At 48.2% G+C, this 25560-nt stretch overlaps 3 protein-coding genes and 1 long non-coding RNA gene across 4 annotated transcripts in view; 2 read left to right on the top strand and 2 right to left on the bottom strand.

Annotated features, from left to right (window-relative positions):
• Window positions 1-5870, top strand: part of lrwd1 (leucine-rich repeats and WD repeat domain containing 1) — a 7716-nt gene extending 1846 nt beyond the window's left edge. Inside the window, exons 3-16 of the mRNA XM_086226306.1 lie at window positions 1-45; window positions 243-362; window positions 445-591; window positions 682-774; window positions 1023-1355; window positions 1432-1546; window positions 1627-1733; window positions 1937-2147; window positions 2558-2630; window positions 2885-3028; window positions 3408-3511; window positions 3670-3828; window positions 3985-4094; window positions 4629-5870. The exon at window positions 1-45 is cut by the window's left edge and continues 190 nt beyond it. Coding sequence (XP_086082432.1) covers window positions 1-45; window positions 243-362; window positions 445-591; window positions 682-774; window positions 1023-1355; window positions 1432-1546; window positions 1627-1733; window positions 1937-2147; window positions 2558-2630; window positions 2885-3028; window positions 3408-3511; window positions 3670-3828; window positions 3985-4094; window positions 4629-4781 — 1914 coding nt within the window. The 3' untranslated portion in view covers window positions 4782-5870. The remainder of the gene's footprint in view (window positions 46-242; window positions 363-444; window positions 592-681; window positions 775-1022; window positions 1356-1431; window positions 1547-1626; window positions 1734-1936; window positions 2148-2557; window positions 2631-2884; window positions 3029-3407; window positions 3512-3669; window positions 3829-3984; window positions 4095-4628) is intronic.
• LOC147248135 (uncharacterized) lies at window positions 50-5835 on the bottom strand. Its single transcript, XR_015119452.1, has 3 exons — window positions 5638-5835; window positions 4505-4856; window positions 50-93 (listed from the first exon to the last, which is right to left on the bottom strand). It is a non-coding gene; the product is annotated as an uncharacterized LOC147248135 (long non-coding RNA).
• Window positions 5871-6342: 472 nt separating the features above from the next.
• Window positions 6343-16999, top strand: bckdk (branched chain ketoacid dehydrogenase kinase). Its single transcript, XM_086227136.1, has 11 exons — window positions 6343-6724; window positions 8251-8319; window positions 8402-8512; window positions 9963-10010; window positions 10502-10621; window positions 11937-12035; window positions 12151-12224; window positions 13057-13185; window positions 14191-14280; window positions 14428-14583; window positions 15010-16999. The coding sequence occupies exons 1-11, from the start codon at window positions 6473-6475 to the stop codon at window positions 15152-15154; spliced, it is 1293 nt and encodes a 430-aa protein (XP_086083262.1). The 5' UTR covers window positions 6343-6472; the 3' UTR covers window positions 15155-16999.
• A 1515-nt stretch (window positions 17000-18514) lies between these two features.
• On the bottom strand, window positions 18515-25049 carry orai2 (ORAI calcium release-activated calcium modulator 2). The gene is made up of 3 exons (XM_086178970.1): window positions 24569-25049; window positions 22014-22255; window positions 18515-21486 (listed from the first exon to the last, which is right to left on the bottom strand). The coding sequence occupies exons 2-3, from the start codon at window positions 22248-22250 to the stop codon at window positions 20908-20910; spliced, it is 816 nt and encodes a 271-aa protein (XP_086035096.1). The 5' UTR covers window positions 22251-22255; window positions 24569-25049; the 3' UTR covers window positions 18515-20907.
• Between the last annotated feature and the right edge of the window lie 511 nt (window positions 25050-25560).

Below are 25560 nucleotides of genomic sequence, written 5' to 3'. Positions count from 1 at the left end.
AGCAGTCTGGAGGAGCTCAAGATGGAGGACAACCTTTATATCACGGTGAGGACTGACAGCCTTGTTGGTGGTCTTTTGTGGAGGGGGGGCTCTCTGGAACAGAAAGGCAGGCTCAGTAAACACGTCTCCACACTAGCGTTCTCTTTCATGCTGTTGCTCCGTTATGGCGAGAAACCCAGTCATGTGTTTTCAGACATCCTCTCAGCTTCACCTTCTCTCTGCGACTTTACTCTCTTCCTCAGGTGAGTGATAATTACAAGCTCATGGTGCTGTTACCCCACCTGAAGATGTACAATGGAAAAGACATGACCAGCACCGCCAACCACCTGCGCTACGTCTACACTCAGAACCTGAGGACCAGAGTATGAAGCTGACTTCTTATTATGGTGCTCTCATGTTGTCTGATGATGAGTCACACTTAAGTTGCTGCTGCTGTCGTTTTAGATCATTGCTGTTTGGGAGAGGAACTTCAGCCTCCCAGATCCCGTCACAGCTGACAAAATGGCCGCCCTGGAGGAAGATTTTGTCAGCACGGCCTGTCAGCAGGTCAAATTTGGACCCAGTTCAGTCAGTGACTTCACCAAATGGAAGGTGAGGTGGATGCTGCCGTCAATGTCGGGAGGGTTGCCTTTAATGGTCATATAATGGTTGATTGCTTCATCTCTCCATGTGGCGTCTCAGGTGGAGATTATGGCCAGGGAGTATCTGCACGCCCTGACTGAGCCAAAAGAAGAGACGGCGAGCAAAGATTTGACTGATGCCAAAGAAAACTGTGTAAGGCAGCATCGCTTATCGATGTGTTAATCAAAGCAGAGCGCACCCCCCCCCCCCCGGCATCGGAATGGCAGAAAATTCGTCCCGTTTTGTCTTTAGTTCCACACATAGAATATCACAGGAAATTGCAGCGGTAAAAAAGTCATAATGTTAGCTTTTCCTAAGATGGTGCAGCCCTTCAAATGATTAATATCAGTCAGTGGTTGGCAAGAAGTTGTTCAAAGTTGTGTCCTTTCTTCGTTGCTCAGGAAGTGACAACACCAAGCAAAAGGAAACGGACAGCATCAGTGATGGACGCCGCCATACGACTGACTCCTCGCAAAAGAGTGAGATCAGAACTTCCAGCGTCCACAGCTGAAGACAGTCCTCGTAAATCAAGCCGTCAGACCAGCAGCATTCGCTTGAGCCCCATCCAGAGAGATCGGAAGACGCCCAGGAGCGCATCTAAACTGAAGCAAGCGAGAGAGGACAGAGCTCAGGCGAGACAGGGTGAAGCTGTCGGTGCGAAGGACGTTAGAACCAAAGAGCCGCAGACAAACATGGACGTTCTTCTCAGCGTGAAGAACTGCAGCAACACACAGGTGCGTCGGGGCTCTGTTGGGGCGCCAGGTGTTCTGTGTCCTGATCAAATCGGCTAACCTGCTCTCCCTCCACTAGCCGGTGTCTCTGAAGCCCGCCCACATCCTCCAGTGTCACAGTAAGGGGGACAGCCTCGAGGACTTCTCCACTCAGCTTTGGGCCTGTGCCTTCCAGCCGCTGCCTGACTCCACTGGTGAGACTGGGCACTCATCGTGTGCAACGCCGCTCTAACCAGTTATTATCTCAAATACACCGTCTTCCCCTGTTTTACAGGTGGCGGCGGAGGAAGCCGCTTGGTGGCCACGTGTGGCGGAGACTCTCTCTGTTTTATCGACTGTGAGACTGGCATGGTGATGAAGAAGTACAAAGTCCCCGAGGAGGTTGGACTTCCAGTTCTCTGATGATCCGACATAATATTACTGTATAATAGCATTATAAGAAGTGTGGTGGCACACTTGGTTACTGATTGTGTGCCAGTATCGATGAAACGTTGAGCCTCAGGTGGCCCTATGAAGGGAAGTTAGAGATTGTTGAATTCATCAAAGGAAACGTCCTGACCTTTGACCTCTGCTCCTCTCAACAGGAGTTTTTCTCGCTGGCCTGGTCCACGGTGTTGATGTCCAGGGGAGGCGGCGCCTCAGCTCAGCACTGCAGCATCCTGGCAGCTGGTGGGAAGAGGGGGTTGGTCAAATTGATCCACCCCAGAAACAACGTGGCCTATGGGGAGTTCCGAGCCAGCCGCAAGGCGCTCTCAGTCCTCCGCTTTAACCACCACAGCGGAAACTTCCTCTTCAGTGAGTCCTAGTTCTTACATAGTCGTGTGGAGCACACAGGAAACACGTTTGGCCCCGCCCCTTGTAGTCCTACTATCCTGGAAAATAAAACGTTAGTCTCTTTTTTCTAATCTTTTTAGTCATGGGCAGAGCTTAATCCAGGAGGCTGTAACGCTACTTTCAGAAAATAACAAAAGGGGTAAATAAAGGCTTCTTGGTATTTATAGATTCAGGTTCCTTGTATGTGACCTGCTGTGTTTTACGCCATCGACAGCTCCTAGGTTGCTGCTAGCTTGCTAGCTCAGACTTTATTGTTGTTTCACTGTTCAACAACTTATTTCCATGTAATATGACTCATTACATAGGATGCAACATACATGTTACCCCCACCCCCAGTTTTAACTCCCATCTGTGTCTTGTCTCTCTTGTAGCGGGTTCCTACGACAACAAGATCGTGATGTGGGACATCGGTGGGGTGGACAGCCAGTACAACTTCAAAGTTGTGTGAGTATTTCTTACTGGGCCAGCGATCCTGCCCACCTCACCGCGACTTGAGTTTCCTTATTTCACAGGATGTAGAAACATCAGACACCCGAATTTATTTTCACAAACACTGAAAAAGTGAGTTTTTATGTGACACCTCTTCATCCACACTGATGTCATTAGTTAGTAAAACAGAAGTTCCCCTTTCAACGAAACTCCTGGCGTCTATGTCAGCTGTGCTTGGTCAACCTGATGTGATGTTTTCGTCCCTCCAGTCAGCTGTTGGTGCTTGAGAGCAGCGCCACCCCTCTGCACCTCTGCCTCCCCCCCACCTCCCCCGGCACTCACCTGCTGGCGGCATGTGAGGAGGGCCTCCTCTGCTACGACACGCGGCTCGGCTCCAACACCAGCATGAAGAGGTACAGAGGTCGACTGAGCCGGGACGTCTGGGGGCGTGGTTGTTCATCACTGATGTAGTCTGCCACGCCTCTCTGCCTGTGTCATTTCCTGTACACTTTTTTTAACAATTGAAGTACATTTGATGGCCGAGCTGCTGTCAGCATTTAGATCAACAACATGTCTGACCCACGCGATCAGTGGTATCATGTTTGCTCATTCAGGAGCGAAAACTTCAGGGTACAACAGTAAATTGATTCTTTTAACAGCGATACGCTCTACTGCCGCGCTGCCTCTGACGAGGTCCGTGGTCCCGTGCACTGCTAACCAGCTAAGTTTGGTTCAGGCCGTTGGGGGTGCAGCTGTACTCAGGACCCAATGGTGCCTTTGTTTTCTCTCCAGGTCCAAAGAACTGGAGATAACTTTCCCCATTTATAAGAAGGAAGACAAAGACCACAAGTACCACACCATCGACGGCCTGAGTTTTCTTACTGATGACATCATTGGTAAGTGAACCCTGGTTCTGATTCTCAGCATTTGTCACTTCAGCCCGTTGTTCTATAGTGAGATAACGTCTTCTCTCTGCATTCCCACTGAGCGGTGCTGCACTTTTTTTTTTATTATTCATTGATCTGCTTCTTCTCTTTCTGTCTGTCCTCTCCAGCCTCTAAGAATGTCCTGCATGGTTCCATCTACCTGTGGAGCTGGACCAGGACCAGGGCCAAGCGGCCTGGCAGCAGCAAGACTGTGGGTGCTGTGGTTCTGGCTGAGCTGCAGTGGGCCAACACTGAGATTCCGTATCTGGCCCTCAACACCTGTCCAGGTGAGCATTTATCACGTGGTGTGTGGGGTAAAGAAGCGCCTCGCTCCAGACTTGTCTTGGGGAGGCTGATCTTGGTCTGTGGCAGCTTTGGCCCGGTCCGCTGGATTTCTTTGCATTGAAGTAGCAGCTCGAGGTTGAACTGCTCTGTGTCTTCAGGCCAGGCTTACATAGCGTGTGGTGACGACAGAGGTCGGCTGTGGACGTATCACATCACCAAACTCCAGAAAGACTCTTTTCAAGCTGGGAGACCCATCGAGCCCACCCAGGTACGCGTCGCTGTTCCCCCGCTGCCACCAAGCATTCCAGATGGAGATCAAGAAAAGAACCCCAAAATTGGTTAATTGATTATTAATTGATTAAGTCGAAGATTGTGATGGAAGTATGCTGATTATTATCAAGCACAATTAAATTTCATAAAGTGTTGCAGCAGTTTTTGTGTTGATATCTTGTGTGTCACAGATTAGGTGCAGTACTGTCCTCATCCACCAGGAGGCAGACTTTCTTTGCCACTTGGCTTTGTTCCTAAGAAAAGACTTAACCTGGTTTATTGTATTTCCAGCCATTTGAGGAATCACTGGTCTGAATGCTGTAGAGGCACCTTGTTTTTTTAAAGGAGGTAAAATTCATTTATTTGAGACACAGTGAGAAACGTTTCTCTCTGTTACGAGAAACTTACACAGAACTTCTGGACTCTGGAATTTCTGAATCTCAGCAGAGAAGTGATGGTGTTTTTTTTTTAAAGCTGACACTGCACCAGAATGTTCCTCATTCAGCAGCTAACTGGTTCTTTTATTGTGAAGGTGCTGGAGTGGCCGGGGCCAGTGAGGAAGGGCAGGGGCCAGGTGGAGGGGCCCTCCATAAACAGCCTAGCCATGGACCCCGACCTCCACTACCTGGTGGCCCTCAGCGACAAGAATATGGTGATGGTGTGGAAGAGAGAGGAGTCGCTCTGAGCAGCACCAGCCAGCAGCGTGGCCCTGTGACCACAGAACCCGGATGTACCAAATGTTGGTATTGGCGAGGTGAGACTGCGGAGGAAAGCACAGACTGAGTCTCTCTCTCTACTCTGAAGTTACTGCAAGATTCACTGAAAAGGCATCAGGTGGACTCAAGTGTTTTATTTTATGGAAATGTGCACTGCAGTTGTCACCATGTGACAGTTGGGTTTTTTTTTTGTTTTTTTTTGTATTTTTAAAGATGCATATTAAGAAAAGCTCCACATTCAGGACGTCCGAAATGAAATGAGAACGATGCAGCAGAGGCTGCGAGTAAATGCTGTGACAGAGCTGAACTGCTAACGAGCCTCCAGGTTTCAGGACTGGTGGCTGACGTTCCTGCTGCACGTGTGGAGCTGCGCCAGTCACGCTACAACACAGCATCATGTGTACTATTGTGTAAACAATAGCAGTGTTTGATTTGAAAAGAAATCCTAGTTGTCAATATTGGCAGCACATTGGGACTCCACAAACACGGATGAGCCTCATCAGCTGGTGGTAAAGTAAGAACACGGCATTCTTAGTTTCAGGTGGTGGCGCACAAATGAAAATATGATGAATGTTATGAAACATTTCTGACAAAAGATCCTCCCAAAGCGTCTCCTCTGCTCCTGTAACACTGAAGGAATAAAACTTGTGTATCTGATCTCGTTTTACTCCCAGATATCAAGTTCCTTCCTGAAGTCTGATGATGTTGAATATCATTGACGTCCCGTGTTTCTGTCGTATCTGGTTCTTCTGCAGCCAGCAGTGATGTCATAGCTGTGTATTTTTATGATTGGTCATTCATTAAATCAGTGACCTTTAGACTTACCTCTCTGCTGTGTGGCTCATTTTCTTCCAACAGTCGGACGTATTGCTCTGTGGGCAAGGACCATGAATTAGATTCAGCGAGGAAGAAATGTGGGCGGAGCAGGAAAGCTCCAGGGTCACACAGAGGTCACACTGAGGGGAGGCCTCATGTTTGTTACACTTAAATCACCCGAGTCATGTCGGGGTTTTGTTGAGACGGTGTTACCTGGTTTCACGAGAGCAGAAATAACAATAAAATAACAGGAGCTTTCAGGGGTAACCATAGAGATGGAAGCAATTCTGAGTTGTGTCCATGAGCTGTAACTTGTTCCCTCACTTTAATTAAATCATGTGTGTTGGGTGTTAATTTGGTCCTCCACATGTCTTCCCTGCCTGGACTAAAAAAAAAACCTCATTTTAGTCATGTGAACTCGAAGAGAGAAACTGATACTTTGTGGCTAAGAGATATAACTTGGTCCCATATATTGATGGGCAAAGCGTGGGAACGACTTACGACCTGAGGAAAAGAGTCCTGGCACGTCCGTGTCAACCCCAACCCCTACTTACAGCTGCCACACTAGCAGTTGTTTGCGACCCTTTCTATGAGCTTGTGGCTGTGCTTGATGCTGCCTCGCCCGGCCCCGCCCCCTGCCTTCCCTGATTGGCTGAGCTCGCCTGTTTCTCCCCCGCCGGCCAATGGCTGTGGAGTTCTTCCTGTACCCTCTCCTACTGTACCCCGAGACGTGCCTTTGTGCTTTGCCACTCTGATGCGACCATCGATGGCCCGATAGAAGCGGACATCAGTACTGGAGCGGAACGGGGCCTCCCTGTTCTGTTCACCCGCGGCTCGTCTCCTCATGCGTCCCGGGCTGGCGGTTGTAGCGATGGAGATGCTGAGCGGTGCTGTCCGCGGGGCGAGGCCGAGGCTGAGGCTGGGCAGCGTTCTCCAGGCTGCAGTCACCAAAACAGTGCCGCCGATGTCAAATACTGGGAGCCGCAGATTTCGGTCCACGTCCTCGATGCAGGGGTTCTCCGAGCTGGCGAGGGAGCGGTCCAAGACCGTCACGTCGTTCTACAACCAGTCCGCTATCGACGTGAGCGCGGAGAAGGTGAGACCGCGAGTTTCTGTCCGCGCTAGCTCCTAGCCTGACGGCTAACAGCTAGCGCGAGGCTCGTACTGCGTCCAGGCACACATGAGATTCACCAAACCCGAGTTTGTCACGCTTGTGTCATCGTCAGTTACGGGTAAATAATTCTTAAAAGCAGAGGTTGGAGATGGAATCGATTGATTTATTAATCAAAGCTGGCTAGAATGTAGCATAAACAATATCAACCTGACTGGTTCTTATATTTACGGTTGTTTTTTCCTGATCTTGAGTGCCCCATCATAATGTTTTTTGTGGTGACGTTTCTTGAGCTAGTTAAGCTAACATTGACTCATCTTTGCCGAGTTATTACAGTTTTTGGAAAAATAGTCCGATTGTTTTGAGCAGAAAATGTCCTTCAACATTGATTTAAAGTGAAGTGAAGTGAACCTGAATAATACTTCCAGCTGCCTGTCCCTCTAAACTGTGTTTCTACTGGTGGAGCAATTCAGGAATGGCAAAAACGTTTGTGTGTGTGTGCTTTTTAAAAAAATATAATTATAAGATTGGAAATTTGGTAACATACCAGAGTCACAAGAGTCTTATTCACAGTCAGATGAAGAGGGGAAATGTAGTTTAAATTTGAACTCGCAGACCTGGTTGTCCTAAATCGAACCACAAGTGATATTCAAATAATTCAGCCTGCAACAGTTGCAGGAGTTTGTTTGACTTTTCTCGTTCTTTACTTCCAGCCTGTCGGCTTGCAGGGTTCTTTGCCCCCCAGTGACTTTAAAGTAAACATCTTTGTGCAGCAAACAAATAAAGATTATTGTAATCAACAATTTTACTGCCTGAACCGCTAATCAATTTACCAAGAAACCAGTTTGTTACATCTATCATGACAGCAGAACGTCCACAGTCCTGTGACTCCCTGCTCTTGGTTAAAGAAAACCAGAGGTCTGTAACGAATGTTACAGTGCGTGAACCATTGTTGGTCAAGTGCTGTCACTAACATGCCAAATGTCCTGCACACAGCGGCTTGTTGCTGCAGGGGGGGCGAAGGTTTGTTGTCTATTTTGCATTTCCATGTATTTAATTGATGCATTATTTTGAGAAGTCTGCTGCACAAATGTTTTTATCATTTAGTATATAAAACGGCGCTGACAGCAGGGTCAGTTGGTTGGACGTTGGTGACTGGAAACGCAGGACTGACCCACTTCAGACAAAAGCCAGGTGTTTGGGTCGGTCTGAAAGTCTTGTTCGCATGGCCTGGCCGCCTGACTCTCATGATTCAAGACTTACAAAAGAAAAATTCCTTGTGCTGTTCGGTCTGTCAGCGTCTGCTGCCGTCAGCTCCGAGGCTCACATGTGCGTGTAAAATTCCTCCGCACGCCTGTTGACCTGAGCGAAGATTTTCACAGCAGCAGAAGCAGCTTTGATACTCATCAGTTGCTCCATCTGTGTAACAGCCAGAGCCGTTTATTTTCGGAGTGCCGACCTTGTAACTGTCGGTTGTGTTGGCATGAATCGGTGTGTTTGTGTATCTGCAGGCCTCGGTGCGGCTGACCTTGGCCACCCTGCTGTATTCTGGGAAGTCTCCTGACGGACACCACATCTTGGTAAATATTTCCACCACGCTGAGTGACGGTCCGACTTCATGACAAACTCAGCGACTCCACAACTTTGTGTGTTTGACCTCAGAGCAGTGCCAAGTACCTCCACAAGGAGCTGCCGGTGCGGATCGCCCATCGCATCAAAGGCTTCCGCAGTCTGCCCTTCATCATCGGCTGCAACCCCACAATCCTGCAAGTGGTAAGAGCACAACAGCACCGCCCCTCAAGGCTTCCCCTGCTGTCAAACCCATGTTACATTAACGCCAGACCAGATCGTTATACAGAATTACACCACTAGGTGCTGCCTAGCGTCCAACTGGATGTTGCGTGCTAATACTGTACGCTAGGGCTGGAGGCTAATACTGTACGCTAGGGCTGGAGGCTAATACTGTACGCTAGTGCTGGAGGCTAATACTGTACGCTAGTGCTGTAGGCTAATACTGTACGCTAGTGCTGGAGGCTAATACTGTACGCTAGTGCTGTACACTGGATAAACGTCATTGACTCTCTGAGACAATGTCCAGAATTTCCCCGCCAACTTCCTGGTTTATTCAGACAACTTCTGGCAGCGAGGGTTATTCTCAGTCTGACGCACAGACTTGCAGCAGCTCTGAAATTGATTCATTTTGCCGTTCTTCTCTGTTTTCATCCCCATTTTTACATCTCCAATTACCAGTCCACCCTGGTTGTTGCTCCACCCCCTCCGCCATTCTCCAAATTAGGGTTCAAGTAAACAAACGTGGCGGTCCTCATTTGTCAAAGTGAGTGTGCGACATGAGACAGGCGTACGCTCATTCCCACGCAAATCTCCAACGCATCAAATCTCATGTCAGACTGTTTGGTTGATAGGATAAGATAAGCTAAGCTAAGATAAACCTTTATTCTGGTGACTGACTGGTGCTGGTTCGATATTTCAGCTCACCGCACCCTCTTCTTCTTCTGTGGTAGAAGATCAGCGTGTGAGCCACAGGCTGATCTTCACAAACACCAAAAGTCACGTGTGCAAACACAAACATTTTCTTTTGCTGAATTTCTGAAAACCACAAGCTGCGATGTCATGAGGTTTTTGGACAAAATGATTTTGCCATGAAAATCTCCAGCTGGAAGAAACAGAGTGACAGTCCATGTTTCTGGTTGTTCAGCTCGTCAAACCCATTCGGTTGGTTTGATTGTTTTTTTTTCTCTTGTACTTCTTCTTCTCCTTCTTCCTGTGGGAGTGTTGACAGTGTTGACTCTGTCATAACTGGTCTGCTGCCCTGCATATGTTCTTCCTGATGAACTTTCCCCTACATTCCTCCTCCCTCGGTATCACCCGGCTCCTCTGGGCCCATGATTGCCGTGCTCCTTTTGTGTGCCACCGCTCGTAATGGAGGTCGGGGGGGGGGGGGGGGTTGTTCTACTCCTGTAATCTGCTGTCAAAAAGAAAACAAGTTGAGCTTCAGCCCATGTTCTTTGCATAGTTAGTCATGAATTCAATTGAGGAACAAAGCCAGCGTTCTACAAGGAACTCGCCAAGTTTTGCAATGTCCTGTAATATAATCCACATGTGTGTAGAGAGGAGGGGCCCAGAGCGGGGCTGGCGTCCGTGGTTGGATGGACGATGATTGAGGAGAATGTGTCTCACTGCAGCCTCCTCTGCTTTCTTCCAGCATGAACTCTACATCAGAGCGTACCACATGCTCAGTGACTTCCCCCCGGTGAGTGTTACACACACACACACACACACACACACACACACTGTGCACGTTCGGATGGTGGAGCAGGCGTTCTCCCCTGTCTCGTTCCATAGTGACGCCGCACAGCCTCAGCTGCTTTACTCCGTTCATTTGCCTTTTGTTAGCATGTGTGTGTGCAGCCGTTCAGACCTGTTGAACGTATTCATCATCGGTGCCATGTGACGCACCGCCTCTGGCTCTCCACACAGATTCAAACACCACAACCCTTCACATTCTGGTTTTTCAACCCATAATCCTGTTTGTGTGTGTGTGGGGGGGGGGAGATCAGAAGAATAAGAACAATCAAGGCCTTTTCCTATTCTGCCTAATAAAATGTACATTTCTGCAACGTTATTTCCCTAAGTACTGATTGTTGTTCATCACTATTAATGCTTTATTGTTGAGCAGGAGGTGTTGAACGTCAGCAGAACGCGTCTGCAGGGCTGATCTGAGGTGTGTCTGTGGGTCCACAGATCAAGGATCAGGATGTGGAGGCTCGCTTCTGCAAGCTGGTGCAGCAGCTTCTGGACGACCACAAGGACGTGGTCACCATGCTGGCGCAGGGCTTCAGGGAGTGTCGCCGGCACATTCAGGTACCGCCGAACCTTTAATAGCCCCGACACCGACGTCTGGTGTGGGTGAGGAGGTGCAGGCCCACCAGACACGTGCACAGCTAAGTTGAGCTTCTCTCAACGGCTCCCTCAACCACTGAGTTGTTCTGAGTTGTCCAGACAGCGCCTCCCAGTGTTGGTGTGGCGTTAAGGGGGTTGTGATGTAACTGAGGAGACGGAGACTTGCATGTGTGAACGTCCCAGGACAGGATGAATTTGCCGGAATGGTTTGGCATCTCCCACTTAGACGGTTTTGTTTAGACAGAGCAGGAATCTCCTTTGTGTTCCACCTGGTGGGTGAGTTCCCCTGACTCGCTGCTGACTCATCACAGCAGAGTGTTTTCAGAAGGTGGTGATGATGATGATGATGATGATGATGATGCAGATGCAGGCATCAGTAGAGCTTCCTCTCCCGTACCCTCCTGCCTTCTTTTGAATTCCCGTTGTCTGTGATTTCAAAATAAAACCCAGGCTATGGATGAAAAGCACTGCTAACACAAGAGTTTCAAATGTGTCAGGAAGTTGTGGGACAACGTTCTGGAAGCGTTTAAAAAAGATCTGTAATTTCCAGTCGTGATGGTTTGTGAAAAATCGCCTAATGATTAATAGAGGCTGGTGACATAAGGAAAATATTAATTGCATTTTCCGAAATGTGAAGCAACATTTGGACGTTGGTTCTTCCTCCGTCCTAAACCAGACGCCCACAACCCTCTGGTGCCTGCGCATCGATTGGTGCGTCTTCAGATTCAAACTAAAGATGTTTACATCCCAGCGCTGAGGGATCGGTCGAGAGCCAGCATCGCCTCTGTGTTCCAAACATCCAAAATGTCCGCCGTCACACAGATTCAGTGAAAAGGAAGTGAAGGAGACCTCCTGATTTTGTCTGGACAGTAACAGTTCCCGTCCTGTCCAGGTTCTCGTTCTGCTCCTAAACACTTGAGGAAGTACGTTGTCGCGTGTTTGTGCTCTGCCGTGTTCCAACTTGCTGCATCTTGTGTTAAACCTGGCAGCGGCGAATCAAGAGCAGAAAGAGACAACAAAAGCTGCAGAGTTCCCTGAGGACGATGGTTACTGTCTTCACTTCCCATGTGTGAATCATAACGTGTACTTGCCAAATGTGTGTTGAATTCCACACTGAATGTTCCTGAGAGGAAAACTCAAGTTGTATGAGAGCATTCTTGCAGAGGGAAGTGCTTCAGTGTTTGGTTGCGTGTGTTGTCCAGGCTTTTTAGGGGCCGGCGAAGCCTAAACATGCCTGAGAAACTCAACTCAAACTGGAGCTTTTCTGTGGTTACAGGATGAGACGATCATCCGCAGCTTCCTGGACACAACGCTGTGCTCTCGCCTGGGAATCCGAATGTTGGCGACGCACCATCTGGCCCTCCATGAAGACAACGTACGTCAGGCTGTTTGACTCCTGTGACTGTTGTCACGCTTGTGTGGTTCTGAGTGACGTTGCTCTGTGGGAGGGAGCCACTGGGATGTGAACCCTTCTTCTGTTGTCATTCCAGGCTGATTTTGTGGGGATCATATGCAGACGTCTGTCTCCCAAAAGAATTATTGAGAAATGGGTGGACTTCGCCAGGTAGGTCGTTGGGTTTTGTTTGTTTATCACCTCCCATGACTCCTGTAGGCGCGCTGTGTCGTGAGGAAGTCGCAGGTCAGCTGATAAACTCTGCGCCGGGAGCTGTGAAGGAGATACCAGAAATCGTTCTTGTTTGCTTTCTCTAATCTTATCAGACGACCTTTTAGAAAGTGGCAACTTTTACTGAGCACAGTGTGTCAGCGGAGAGATAACAACCAGCTGGCAGGAGTAAACCACAGCAGCGCTGGTTGGATGCCTCCTACGTGGGCCGAATTTGGGCTCGTGTGATTCCTGCCTCGTGGGCTGACGGGGCTCGTTAAGACTCCCACAGTTGTTATGGGCTTTTATTGTTTAGTGGGTCTTTTATTCCCCCTCTAATTACTATAATTAGCTTGAATGATTCATAAAAGTGTTGTCGTGCCAAAAATGAGGTATATCAAGACCAAGACCCCCCCCGGAGGTCGGACCGTGGTAGGACCCGCTAGAACTGTGGATTTCTGTTTTTACTGCCTGCGTTTGTACAGTCCAGCCTCCACAACTCTAGGGTTCTTCAGTGTCTGACTTTATCCCACAGCAAATACAGGTTATTTGACTGCGTGGTATGAAATGGTTCTCCCTCCTGCATGGCTTCGTTGTGACCCCTGGATGCAGGAAGAGCCAGCCACGTGTGTTTAGCTAGAAGCTAATGGAGGCTGACGGCTACAAACATTTGGATCTGAGTTAACAACAAACTACAACTTCCTGGTCACGGTAGCGTCGACCAAGAAGGGTTCTAGTTTAACTCCTACCGTATTTATTGGTACTGTCCTCATGGGTTCCTCTCACCCGCCAGGCATCTGTGTGAGCATCAGTACGGGAGCGCGCCCCGGGTGAGGATCAACGGACACGTCGCCGCTCGCTTCCCCTTCATCCTTCTGCCTCTGGACTACATCCTGCCTGAGCTCCTCAAGAACGCCATGAGGTAACATCCACACTTTCCCCAGAACCAACTAAGGTCCTAAACCTGTACCGTTGGATGAGTATTAATGGATATATGCTAACACTTCCCACCGACTACCATTCACTATGCTAAGCTAACTAGCATGGGTCTAATTAGTGGCTGTGAGGCAGCAGCCAGACGTCCGAGCTCCTGCTGCAGAACCACACGTTTGAGGGGACAGTTCTTAGGAGGTTTTTCTCTGTGTTTTTCAGTCAAAGTGTCTCTGTGAGGTCATGTGGTTTCAATCCTGTTTTATCATGACGCCGGTAAATACATACAGTTAAGAAAAACAATAGTTGATGATTGACATCATATCAGTAGAAGTGTGAGGACGCTTCACAAGGCTGCGTACCATCCTCATCGTCAGGGAGGAAGAACTCTGGTGTGAAGGATGTTTGGAGCACTGCTGCTGGAATTCCGGAAGGAATTCTGGAAGGAATTCCTGCGTTTATCCACTTAACGATGAATCAATCACAGATGAGTTCTTGTGGCTCCAAACATCAGCGCTGCATTGTTGCTTCGTGCCTCAGTTCTTTAGTTTACAACGGTTTTGTGACACAAGTGGTCACTCACAAATATTGTTCCTCACTGCGATGTGAACACTGCAGTTTATGTGTATCACCGCTCTGGCTGATGACATATTACTACTGTTTGCAAACTGTACTCTGGGAACTTGTGTTTGAAGTGTTTTCCAAATTCAAGTCTGCAATTTGCAGTACGTGTCTGCACTACACCAAAATATCCCATCAAAAATACTCTCACCATCGAACCCTCGTGTGCTGAAGTATGTTGTTGTGTAAAAGTTATAATAAGTACATGCAGTAGTATATGTAGTAGTATTGTGTGTAGGGTACCACAGGTGACCCAGACTTTTCAGATGAATCGACTGCAGCATTTAGTACGACATCAGAGTACAAACGCACCTCAGCCCAGCGTCTGCCATGTTTGACACTTCCTCTCTGTGACATCACGGGTTTGTCCCTTCAGGGCCACCATGGAGAGCCACCTGGAAACCCCCTACAACCTCCCCGACGTGGTCGTCACCATCGCTAACAATGACATTGATTTTGTCATCAGGTGAGCTGCTCCATCACCGACTCGTCAGAATCTGATTTCACTGTCTTGACACTTCGTACGCAGCATTTTTACCACCGGACGGTCAGCCAGTGAATGTTTTCATGGTTTATACTGGGATGAGTAATGACAACTGGCTCTTGTTTGAAGGATTTCCGACCGTGGAGGCGGCATCCCCCACAACATCCTGGACAAGGTGATGGACTACCACTTCAGCACAGCCGAGGAGAGCGCCCAGGACCCGCGCATGAGCAACTTATTCAACACCATCACCAACAGCGGGAACCAGTCGGGGCCGATGCACGGGTAAGAGCTGGGCTTGAGACCTGCTGCATCGACGCCCAGACAATGAAACGGCGCGTCTTCAACTCTCCAGTTGACATTGTTATGTCACCAAGTACAGCTGAGAGTACTGCTTGTTGCTGCAGTACACAAATGTTACTGCCGAGCAGATTGTGTTCAATCCAACGTCGCATTTCTTTGGATTTACTTGCATGAAGTCAGTTACTTTTTTTTTTTCTTAAATCCAAAAAACGTCCCCCACGTCAGATCAGTTCAGCTGCAGACGTGACCAACTGTTTCATGTCCTCTTGTCCAGACTCCCTTGAGAGTTCTGCTGATTTAACTGCGTCCATCACAGCTCCGACTTCTACTCGCGGCCGGCAGATCCATCCAATGTCCTGATTAGTTGCAGCGGCCCACCTTAATCCTCTCCGTCTTTGTGTCCCGCAGCTTCGGCTTCGGTCTGCCAACCTCGAGGGCGTACGCCGAATACCTTGGCGGGTGTCTGTCCATTCAGTCCATGCAGGGCATCGGCACCGACGTCTACCTGCGCCTGCGCCACATCGACGGTAAAGGAGAAAGCTTCAGAGTGTGACGCGCTGGTCATCCTCGTAGATCCCGACCTCGGAATCGGGGCACTCAGAGGGACTGCCGGACTCCGGTCCAGGTGAAGCCTTGTTATAAACCACAACCAGTTCCTTTTCTTCGCCTTAGACTGATGAAAAGCTCTGTTAGCTTTCCTTTCTGTTTTTGTACCCTTCGGCATGTTGTCTTGAAGTTTTTAAGGGTGTATGAACTTGAACGTTTAGGTTATCGGGACAAACTGTGCATGGCCATGGAGGCTGAGCTTACCGAGGAAGGAAGGAGCCTCGCACAGCCGCGAAATGGCGACGATAAAAGTTTCAAATGAAACGTCTGAGACACTCCAGCACTCGCATGCTTCACGATGCTCAACACAACCGTAGCTTTTCATCTTCATTATTATTCTCCGCCGTCAAATCTCCAAACACAACCTCGACAACCCTCGAAATCAAACCAGGCCTCTGTGGGAACCACCCCAGAGGAAACTGCCAAAACTGCACTTGCTCATTAGCGTTTGAGAACGTCGTCAGTTGCCTTCGAGTTCCTCGGCTGCAGGCTTCCACTCGCGCTTCTTTTTGTTGCCTTCGCAGGGTCGCACAGATGAGACGCTTTCACTCGCTCTTTGATTTTCAGGTGATTTTGTCATTAATTTCCTGTCATCGCGTACCAATCCGAGTTTCTTCAGACTAACATCATACTGCAGAAGTATTGTCGAATCGTTCTTTTATCTGATTTTACTAAATGTGTCAGTTGTATTTCAAGTCTCCATGAGTTGGTTTTGTATGAGGTCACATGTCAGGATTCTGCCCTCTTACCTACGGAAGCTCCGATCTGTTTTGGGTCCATTAACTCCAGATTCTGTGGTTATTAATGTCAGACAGCAAATGGCTTGAATGAGGGTTGTTGGGTTTTTTTTGTTGTTTTTTTTACTCACTTCACAATTTTGCCCGTATTTTTCTTTTTTTTTTCTCTTTGGAAACAACCGGCTCCCCAACGACTCCTCAACCTTTTGAGACTGCGCAAAAAGTAAAACTTTTTTTGTTGTTTTTTTTGGTTTAACGCCTCATCTTAATTGGGTGAGTTGCAAGTGGCTGTAGGGGCAACGAGAAAAGAAGGAAGTGTGAGGGCACAAATTTGAGATGCCTCAACGGTGGACGGCTGCTCTCGAGTCCAATACATTTTTACTGTCCAATGGGGACATTCAATTGTCTTGGTCAAGAAAATCCCTGAATATGAAATTGTTTCATATTTTCTATCCTGATTATGGATCAACAGCCTCCTTTTTGACATTTCAGTTCTAAATGAATTAAGATGGGATTGCAGTCAGTTAGACATGATGAGTTACTTCCTTTACATGATGATTTGATTTGTGAAGAGAGAAAAATGAGTGACAGCTGCAGAAGGATGGAGGACCGTGTGTTCTCGCTTAGGCTGCATATGAACTCATGGTTTTCTGCTTTTGAAAATATTGTGCTGATCAGATATTGGGGGGGTCACCCGGTCGCCAGATGCTCAAATGTTTTAAACTATTTAAGGCAAACGTTCTCAGTGAGACATGGAGCCTGCAGCAATGTGCACTGTCTGCCCCCTGGTGGCCAGAACTGTGACTGAAGTTTATTCCGGGGGAAGCGAGTGCGTCAGTGCAGTTTCTGAGGGACAATTTGAGTTCCGTTTTCTAAGTTTTTGTAACAACTGCAGGTAGAAGTAAGGATGAACTCCAAACAGAATCAAATGTTGTAGCCTTGAAATTGTGCTGCCTCAGTTTTTTTCACCCCCCCCCCCCGACTGAAACTAGTTTCTCCCTCATGTTTTCTGTTTGTTCAGGAGTCTGTAGACATTAAATTTTACTTTGTTGGAACTGTGAGTGACTTATTCTTTGCTGGGGTTTTCTAAAGCAAACTGATTTAACCTCTTCCACTCACAGCATATTTTCAGGAAAAACCGCCTAAAAAGACATTCCCATAGTAAATGTGTAATGACTACGCTTTACTAAAGGTTACATGCTTGTTCTTGGTGTCCTTGGACATCCAGGGACTTCAGAGAATGTGTTCCAAGTGTCAGAGGTGTTGTATCTGTCATTAAGCCTGAGTCAATTGGAATAAACCAGAGGAAAAATTAACGTTTTTTTTACTCTCGCCAAAATATTTTATTTTTTTGACAGAGGACAACAGGATGCCAGCAATGATTTCATGCACCCAGACACCACTGATTAGCTTCATCCACTCCTGGACCACAAATTTACCAAAATTGATAGAATTTGGGCGAACAGTGAAGCCTACATCAAGGATTTTGTAAGGATACACCCAGGCGAGAACAAGTTGTGCCAAAGGGATTATTTTCTACCTCTGATGAAAACTGCTCCAAATTACAATAAATTTTAATTTTAGTTGTCTACTACTAACTATTGGAGCTTTTGTTCAGCGGTCTGCCTTCGTCAGTGGGGCGCTGCGAGTAAAAGACGGCGAGAGCGCATAGTTTGCGCAGGTTTTACACTCGAAGGTTTACGTAGGTGGGATTTGTAGTTCTTGGAATGGTAGGTGTTGAGCGATTCAGTAGCTTCTACCCTTTCCAAAGACTACAAACACTGCGGTAAAGAAGAAGTCTACACGACACCATTCAACTTTGATTCCGCAGTGGTGGCAAAATGTAAATGTGCCGATTTCGTACCTAAAGATTAAACTCACCTTAAAAAGGTAACGTTTGTTTTGTGAGCATTAGAGTCCAAACTTTGATCGAGAATTGAAAGTAAACATTGCCGTCAAATTTCAGTACATTTTTACAGCGCCCAATTACGCACAGCGTTTTTTCAGCCCGGCGGCGGGCCGATCGGGCCATAAGGGTTAAACTCTGGGTGGATCAGGGATGTGGTGTGACAGCGAGTCCTTGATCCAGCACAAACTCTGGACCGGCACCAACACGCTATCTCTGGTGTGTGTATGATCATCACTTGTGAAGTATGAAAGTACACGATTATAAAAAAGCGAACAGCAGGTATCACCTGAGAAGATGCGAGCAGCGCCTCAGACACCAACAAGTCCTGAGCGACTTCCCAACACTGTCAGCGATGTGGCTTTGACCTCTTGCAGCTATTTGAGAGGAACTCTTTAAATATTTGCAAGCGCTCGTTTACCCGACGGCCGCAGGCTCCTGTCAGCTGGCTGGAGAGTGAAGCCCCTCCAGCTGCAAGGCCGAGGGCTGCGGAGCGCAGCAGGGATGAGGTTGATTTGTAGTCCGACAGGAAGTGAGAGGTACCTTCCCTCTCCACGCTCCGCAGGTCCATACTTCATCATCCGTCTCCTCGTCTCGCCGGACTTTTAACGTCCCCAGAAAACCCCGGGACTGCTTAAAGACACACGAGACAATCTGAGCTTTTTTTTTTTAAATTTTATTTAAGACGTTTGTTGCAAGCTGTTCATGTCGATTTGTGGTTTTTATCTTAAAAATCTCAAATCAACAAACATGAAAGGAAAGAAAATCGTTATTGGATATCAACGCTGACGCTGTTAAACCACACAAGTGCACTTCTGTCTCCCCGGAGACGACGAAATTACTGAGCAACAATTTGGTTACTCCTCTTATTTGGAATGTGTGTTTTTTTTTTATTTTAATGTATTAACAGAGTTTCATATCAGCTCAAACACATACATAGTACAAAAAAAGTGGCTGTCACGGCGATTCAGACACTGACTCGTCACCATTTTGAGCTTAACTTCTGACCTTTGGGCCTTTAAAACTGTTCATGCTTAACACTCTTCTGAAAAAAATCTGCTCAACCCTCAGCTAAACAGCATTCATGGCAACAACTTGATAAGGCAGAGCTAAACAGACATTCATAAATAAAAAGGTGCATTTTGTAACTTTCAAAACAAGCAAACATCCGCCAGTCCCGTATCCTGCAATATCACGTTGAGCCTCAGGAGGCAGTGGCGAGTCAGTTGAGTTGCCATGACAATGTCTTGTAACTTTTCATGAAACTGGTGAAGGAAATGAAAGTATTAACGCGTTTCAAGTCACGCCAATAATTACCCCTTCAGATAGCTTAATGGAGACGCGTCTGACGGTGCTGGACGGGAGGAAACTCATTTCGACCGCGTTTATCTTTAACTTCTGTTGTTCACATGACCGCGGTCAAGTGGACGTCAGCTGACATGTAAACATGAGACCTGGGTAGGCGCACTAGTTTTGGCGGAACGCAGTGCTCTTGAGCCAGAAACACTGCAGCTACACCTGTTGATGATCTACTGGTTAAACCCGCGGTTAAGCTAACGATGAATGCTAACCAGCCACTAGCTGCTGAGCTGCACACACACGTCCTCACAAGTGTCTGGTCAGTACTGCACATGTGCAACTCTCAGCGAAGCTAGCTAGTAAGAGACGTGATCAAGCTAACTTTGGTGTAGAAATGGTACAGTAGCGCTCAGAGGAGGCGTCAACACTGACGCGGCCATGACGTCGCCAGTGTTGACGCCCCTCCGGTTGGTGGTCACAGTGGGAAAAAAAACACCAGTAAGAAACAACAAAATGGCAATAAATGGAGAAAATTCTGACAGAAACAAATTAAAGAAACCTCATTTGGACATTTAAATTGACACCATGAAAGACACTTGTGGTAAAAACGTTGACACCCATCGCCCAACCAGCTCATCACGTTAAGACTTCATGCAGGACCCCCCCCCCCCCGCACCACACACACATGCAGGTTAGAGGCAACGCCGTTTGGCTGAAGCAGTTAGAAACATACATCTTGATTTCTTGTAGCGGGATGCAAAAGTCGGCCGAGTGAAACGCGAGCCGTCTCGGAGGTTATATATAGCGACGGGACGGGCTCGCGATGGCATGTCAACCACCTCCATCAAGCACTTTGAATCCCTTTAACCTTCAACTTTTGCGACTGAACTTCCGACTCAAACTGGCTAATTGTATGCATGCTCCAGCGCATTCTTTGAATCCCAGAGTGGCACAGATGTGAGTTTACTGGTTTAACTGGGAGATTCCCTTTCCAACCTGTGGAGGAGTGATGTCTCTTTGGCCACAGAAAGACGCCAGCGTGGAACCCACACCTGCTTTATCTTTTGGGGTTGTTTTTGTTTCGTGATGGTGACCACGAATATTCAAGTGCTTCAGATTGTAGAACCAGAAGGTGGCTCCATGTCGAAGTGGCAGCTCTGTTCCGTCTCTGGATTTACGCCCTACTCTCTGTATTCTCTCTCATTTTTTGCTTTTCCCTTATTTTCTCCCGAATTTTACGTCCCCAATATTCTCTCTGCATGCTTTTTTAAAGTTTGCATTGTTTAGAACAGTGAGATTTAGTGACTACAGTTGATTTTCTGTCATCGTTCCGTCCCTACGACTGTTGGTTGAAAGTTCATCTCTGAGTCTGAACTGATGGCGTCACCGTGATGTCACACATGCACAGTTTCATCGGGCTGATAGCAAAGGGGGTAAATTTGCGTAGTTTAAATTCCGTACAGGTTGACGTGTATGGATCCGTATCCTCGAGCTGTTGTTTTCTGGTATCTATGGAAACCTGACCCAAACCGGGGAAAAATATCGACACCAACGATGAAAACATGGCACACAGAACATTTTTAGCCCTTATAACACGTTAACAACACGGATGAGGTCACGACATCGATGCCACACACAACTTGACTGTAGAAATAAATTAGCTGTCTGATGTTCATCAGCCGCCTCTCACCTCATCACCAGCGGAGAGAGTCGGCTGATCGATGCTCAACAGGAAGTCCCCGAGCTGCCGACACGCGATCACACATTCTGGAGACCTCGCTCGTGGCCGTCCAGCTGCACCTTAATTTTGTGCAGCTCCTCAATCTCCTGGTGGTGGCGCTCCGTCTTGTGCCGCACCAGCGAGCGATAGAAATGAATGGTGAACACCACAAAAATCACCCCCACTGGCACCATGATGATGGTGGAGGCCAGCGCCGCCTGCCAGCCACTGTCCTGTGGCACCGTTGAAGTGGGCGTGGTCTTTGGCATGACCACGTTGCTGCAGCCGACGGCCTTTCTGGACCCGACACAGTCCACGGGCAAGAACTTGATCCAGCAGAGCAGCACCACCTCGGCGAGGAACAGCAGGATGCCCAGCGCTGTGGAGAAGCCCCAGGCCAGCTCGATGTAGTGGTGCATGCGCTCGTGGGGCGACTCGCTGACCGAGTTGAGGTTGTGGATGTTGCTGACCGCCTCCACGTTCGGCAGGATGCAGGTGCTAATGAGCAGGGCAAAGAGGTGCACCGCCACCAGCACGGTGGTACACACGCTGAAGGCGATGAGGAGCACTCGAGGGTAGCTGTACTGCATCTCCAGCTGCACCTCCACCATGGCCACCTGCGACACACCAGCAGAGGACGCAGGTACATGAGGAGTCTGTCCACAGCTCGGGACGCCACAAGAACTGAAATTGCTGCCAGATGCCGGCAAATCCTGAACACGTGACACTGTTTGTTTTTTTCCCAATGGTACCAAAAATAATGAACAATGCCAAAGGTGCTGTTGAGGTACTGTTGTCTCCTCAGAGAGAACTACGCTACGAGCGAGCGCTGCGTCGCTGTGAGTTGTCACTTTCACAATTTTGCCCTCAAATCGTCCCCTAAGCATCAGTTCTCGTAACATCCCTGCTGCCCGCAGTGGCGTGCGGCCGAGCATCAGTGTGTGCTGTCAGTGTTACGTAGCCCACGACTGGCTAACGTGACCAACACGCTAGAACATCTCCAACAATAAGGGTTCCTCACGCCTCTCAGCTTCTGAAGCACATGAAAATGTTGGAGAACTTCTAGGTGATCGTGAGAAATACAGTGAGCAAGGAAATCAGCGGCGATGACGTGACACGTAGACGTAAACAGGATCAAACTGACCATAGCGAAGCCGGAGAGCAGCGCAGACGTGCGGCTGGAGGCCTTCAGCTTGGCCCGGCTCAGGTAGAGTTTCCTCCAGGACAGCGCCTGCACCGAGTGATGGTTGGAGCTAACCAGCTCCAGGTAACTGCGCCGCACCCAATCCCGGTAGTCCATGCCACCACCGCCACCGTCTGGTGCCCGCTCTGAGACCCCAGGCGCCGGGGAACCCATCGGCACGTTCAGCTCGCTGCTCATGGCACCTTCAGAGTAGAAAAGAGGGACGTTGGTTCTGTTAGCTGCTGCTGCTCCTCAGTGGTCCGAACAGGTCAGGCTGAGCTCAACGTTCAAACCTAAACGTTTCTCATTCTCGCCACTGCAGCAGCGACGGCGGCGGCCGTTAACACTCGCAGGTGTCCCTCACGTTCTCACTCAGCAAACATCTCAGGAACACAAAAGACAAAGTACTGAGTTCCTCTGACAACTTCCCTCCTTCGTATTCTTGAGCTGCAGCTCTGTCGACCCAGTCAGACGCCGTTAGCGCTGAATGTTTGACGTGGAGGCGATGATCTGCTGGTCATGTGACTTCATCCATCCATCGTTACTATTTCAAACTCTTGCCAGTTAATGGATGATTATTTTATACACATTACTGAGCAGCGCCGATAAACTAAGATGAGTTCTATATGTTTTCATTTAAAATTCAAGAGGTTGCGGTTATTTTTGTCCCTTTTTCTGATTGTATAATCAAAGTAACCCGATGGGTGCAAGAATAAGTGTGTAATACACACAGTCAACAGTTTTAGAACAACCTGATTTGTCCAGTTTTTTTTATTGCAATTCAAGTCACACATGTCCAATGCATTGCTTCAGATGGTACAAAGGTCAGTGCTGACCTGCCAGAGGTTAAAAAAAGGTCAGGTGACCCAAAACTGATAAATGTACATTTCAGAATGAACAAAAAGGCCTCGTTCAGGGAACACGGGTCCCTCTGATGGATCCCACTGTGGTACCACACACTCAAACACACACCCAGCAGTACTGCACTGCAGGAAGTAGTGTGTTCCTACAAAAATGGCAAGAAAAAGGCAATTAACAATGCGAGGGAGGCAGACCTCCATAACACTTGAAAACGCAGATCTGTAGAAGAATCAAGGTGTCGGTGAGGACAGTTTTCTTCAGCAGGCACTCAGAAACTGAGGGGAACTCTGACAGGAAGAGGCCTGGCAGACCCGAAGCCACAACTGACTCAGAGTGCAAGTTTCTGAGCGTGACCAGCTGGCGTGACAGGCGGCCCACGGGACAGCAGCTTCTCCCACAGCTGAGGAGTGGGCGCCGTGAGCAAGTCTCAGTCTCAGCTGTGAAGGGAAGACCTGGAGCTGCAGGTCTGACAGGACGAGATGCAGCAAGAAATCCACCGCTTAGACGTCAGAACGAGACAAAGAGGCCATGAAGCGCCGCCACCGGACTGCTGCGGACTGGGAGGAGGTACTGTGGAGGATCTCTGTACGCCATCGAGTAGGCGAAAAGATGGTTCCACAGTGTGTGACATCACCTGTCAAACATGGAGGAAGAAGTGTGGTGGGCAGGGGCTGTTTTGCTGCATCCAGACAGGGTGACAGGCACCCTGAACCAAAACGGCTACCGCAGCATTCTGCAGCGCCATGTAATACCTCTGGTATGCGCCTCGTTGGTCAGGGGTTCATCCTACAGCAAGATGATGACCCGGAACACAGGTCCAAGCTACGCCAGAACTTCCTCGGGAAAGAAGAGCAAGATGGTGAGCTTGAAAACCACGGAGAGGCCAGCAGAGCCTCCAGACTCCAACCCCGTCCGGCGGGTTTGGGATGAACTGGACAGACGAGTGAAAGCAAAGCCACCTACAGGCGCCACACACAGGAGGAAGAGTGTGTTCAGCTGCTGCATCCATGAGGCACAAGCTCAGGCTGCGCTTGGTCTGAGAGTCCAATCCATGACTGGACTATGCTTTCATTTCACAGACACTCAACTCATTCATCGTCAGTAAAAAAAAAAAGGAAAAATTGTTCTAAAACTTTTGACCAGTAGTGTGTGTGTGTGTGTGTGTGTGTGTGTGTGTGTGTGTGTGGACTCTATCAAGAGTCCCTTTAACAGAAGTCATTTACCCCAACCTTTGTTCCAGAAAGTGAAAGAAGAGATACACTTGCATGAAATGAAACCTTTTAAATGTAAATCGAGGTTTTTATCTCTCTTCTGATATTCTGGCTTGTTGGGGTTTTTTTTTTTAATAACGCGGGGTGGGTCCTTGAGGTACCGGTAAAATATCCATAACAACTGGCAGCGGCTTGCAACTTTTCAGTACAAAGAAGAAGAGTCAACGATGTAGTAATTATTACCACCACCAATACCACAAATATCAGATCTGACTGGGACGTATGAGCCAGTAAAACTGCAGACATGTCCAGCGTCTCCGTGTATATTTAGAACACCGACGGATCCGTTTACCCAGCTAGCTAACTTCATAGCTAACTTAGGAGCTAACACGGCTAACGGGGGTGGCTCGTCCCCCCAGTTAGCACCAGTTTTATTGAACTTACCTGTCTGCAGAAGTGCCCCTGACACACACCTGGGGGGTCTTCTTTCCTCAGGACGACTTGATACCTGGACGCCGTCCGGACCTCCGCTTCCACTGTTTGGGCTGAAGAACTTCCGCTTCCGTCTCTTCTGACAATAAAACCTCAAAGATTCCGCTTCGGCGGTTCTGTCGCGGTCTGTAGCCGAGAACTCCTCCGACTGCTCAGCCAGACGTTTCCGCACTACCGCAGAAATCTCACCGGTTTGCGTCTGTCTACTCTGCGCCCGAGAAGCGGAATCTCTCCTGTAGAGCTTCCGGTTGGCCTTGTTGCCTTCAAAATAAGAGCACAACGGCTATAAAGGTCCGTTTCCGCCAATAGAAGAAGGAAAAAAAGATAAAAAAATATTCTGATGATTGATTGATTCTTTAAAAGTTACAGTATAAATATAAACACACACACAGAGGAAAAAAGAAATAAAGATTCAAGTGTGCCTTTCAAGTTGAACTGCAGCCGACAGGATAGCAAACCTCCAGTTCTCAATACTTCACAGTATTTTTGTTATTTGGGGGAAAGAAACGTAACATTGATGTATTCATTGACTTTTTTTAACATTACACCAACAGTAACATTGTGAGGTAACATTACTGTCAAATTGAAGTAACTAGTAATAACCCAAATGTTACATTTTGGGAGTAACAGGCCCGACACTGCCTGATGGGCTGCTGGTGGAACAGGAGGTGACAGCTGGGAGGAATCCCCCCCCCGCCGGCCTTCGCCAGGGCGTTATGGAAAAGTGGTGGATAATAAATCTCCATCCAGACTCCGACTCAGCGGGATTACCGTCTTCATCTGGCGGCAAATGTGTCTTTGATGTAAACTTATACCTGACTAATGGCGAGACTTAACAGTGAAGCAGCAAACTGTTGGGCTACAGAATTACAGGCAGATACAAGAGGCTTAAGTGTGTCTGGGAAGATTTCCTGTCCTTTCGCCGGCTAAAGCCGTGAAAATAC

The sequence above is a fragment of the Aulostomus chinensis genome, chromosome 15 (genome assembly GCF_037954235.1).
Source record: "Aulostomus chinensis isolate RoL2024-O1b breed Wild chromosome 15, RoL_Achi_v1.0, whole genome shotgun sequence".
In the NCBI taxonomy this organism is placed as follows: Eukaryota; Metazoa; Chordata; class Actinopteri; order Syngnathiformes; family Aulostomidae; genus Aulostomus; species Aulostomus chinensis.
Note: the sequence above shows the minus strand (reverse complement) of the source record. Positions and strands in the feature narration are given on the sequence as shown.

Bases quoted from the DNA above. Each gene is read 5' to 3' on its own strand.
- bckdk (XM_086227136.1), top strand. From the start codon at position 6,473: ATGCGTCCCGGGCTGGCGGTTGTAGCGATGGAGATGCTGAGCGGTGCT. The intron at 8,513-9,962 runs GTAAGAGCACAA...GCTTTCTTCCAG, and splicing joins ACCCCACAATCCTGCAAGTG to CATGAACTCTACATCAGAGC. The intron at 14,584-15,009 runs GTAAGAGCTGGG...TGTGTCCCGCAG, and splicing joins CAGTCGGGGCCGATGCACGG to CTTCGGCTTCGGTCTGCCAA.
- orai2 (XM_086178970.1), bottom strand. From the start codon at position 22,250: ATGAGCAGCGAGCTGAACGTGCCGATGGGTTCCCCGGCGCCTGGGGTC. The intron at 21,487-22,013 runs GTCAGTTTGATC...GGTGTGTCGCAG, and splicing joins TGCTCTCCGGCTTCGCTATG to GTGGCCATGGTGGAGGTGCA.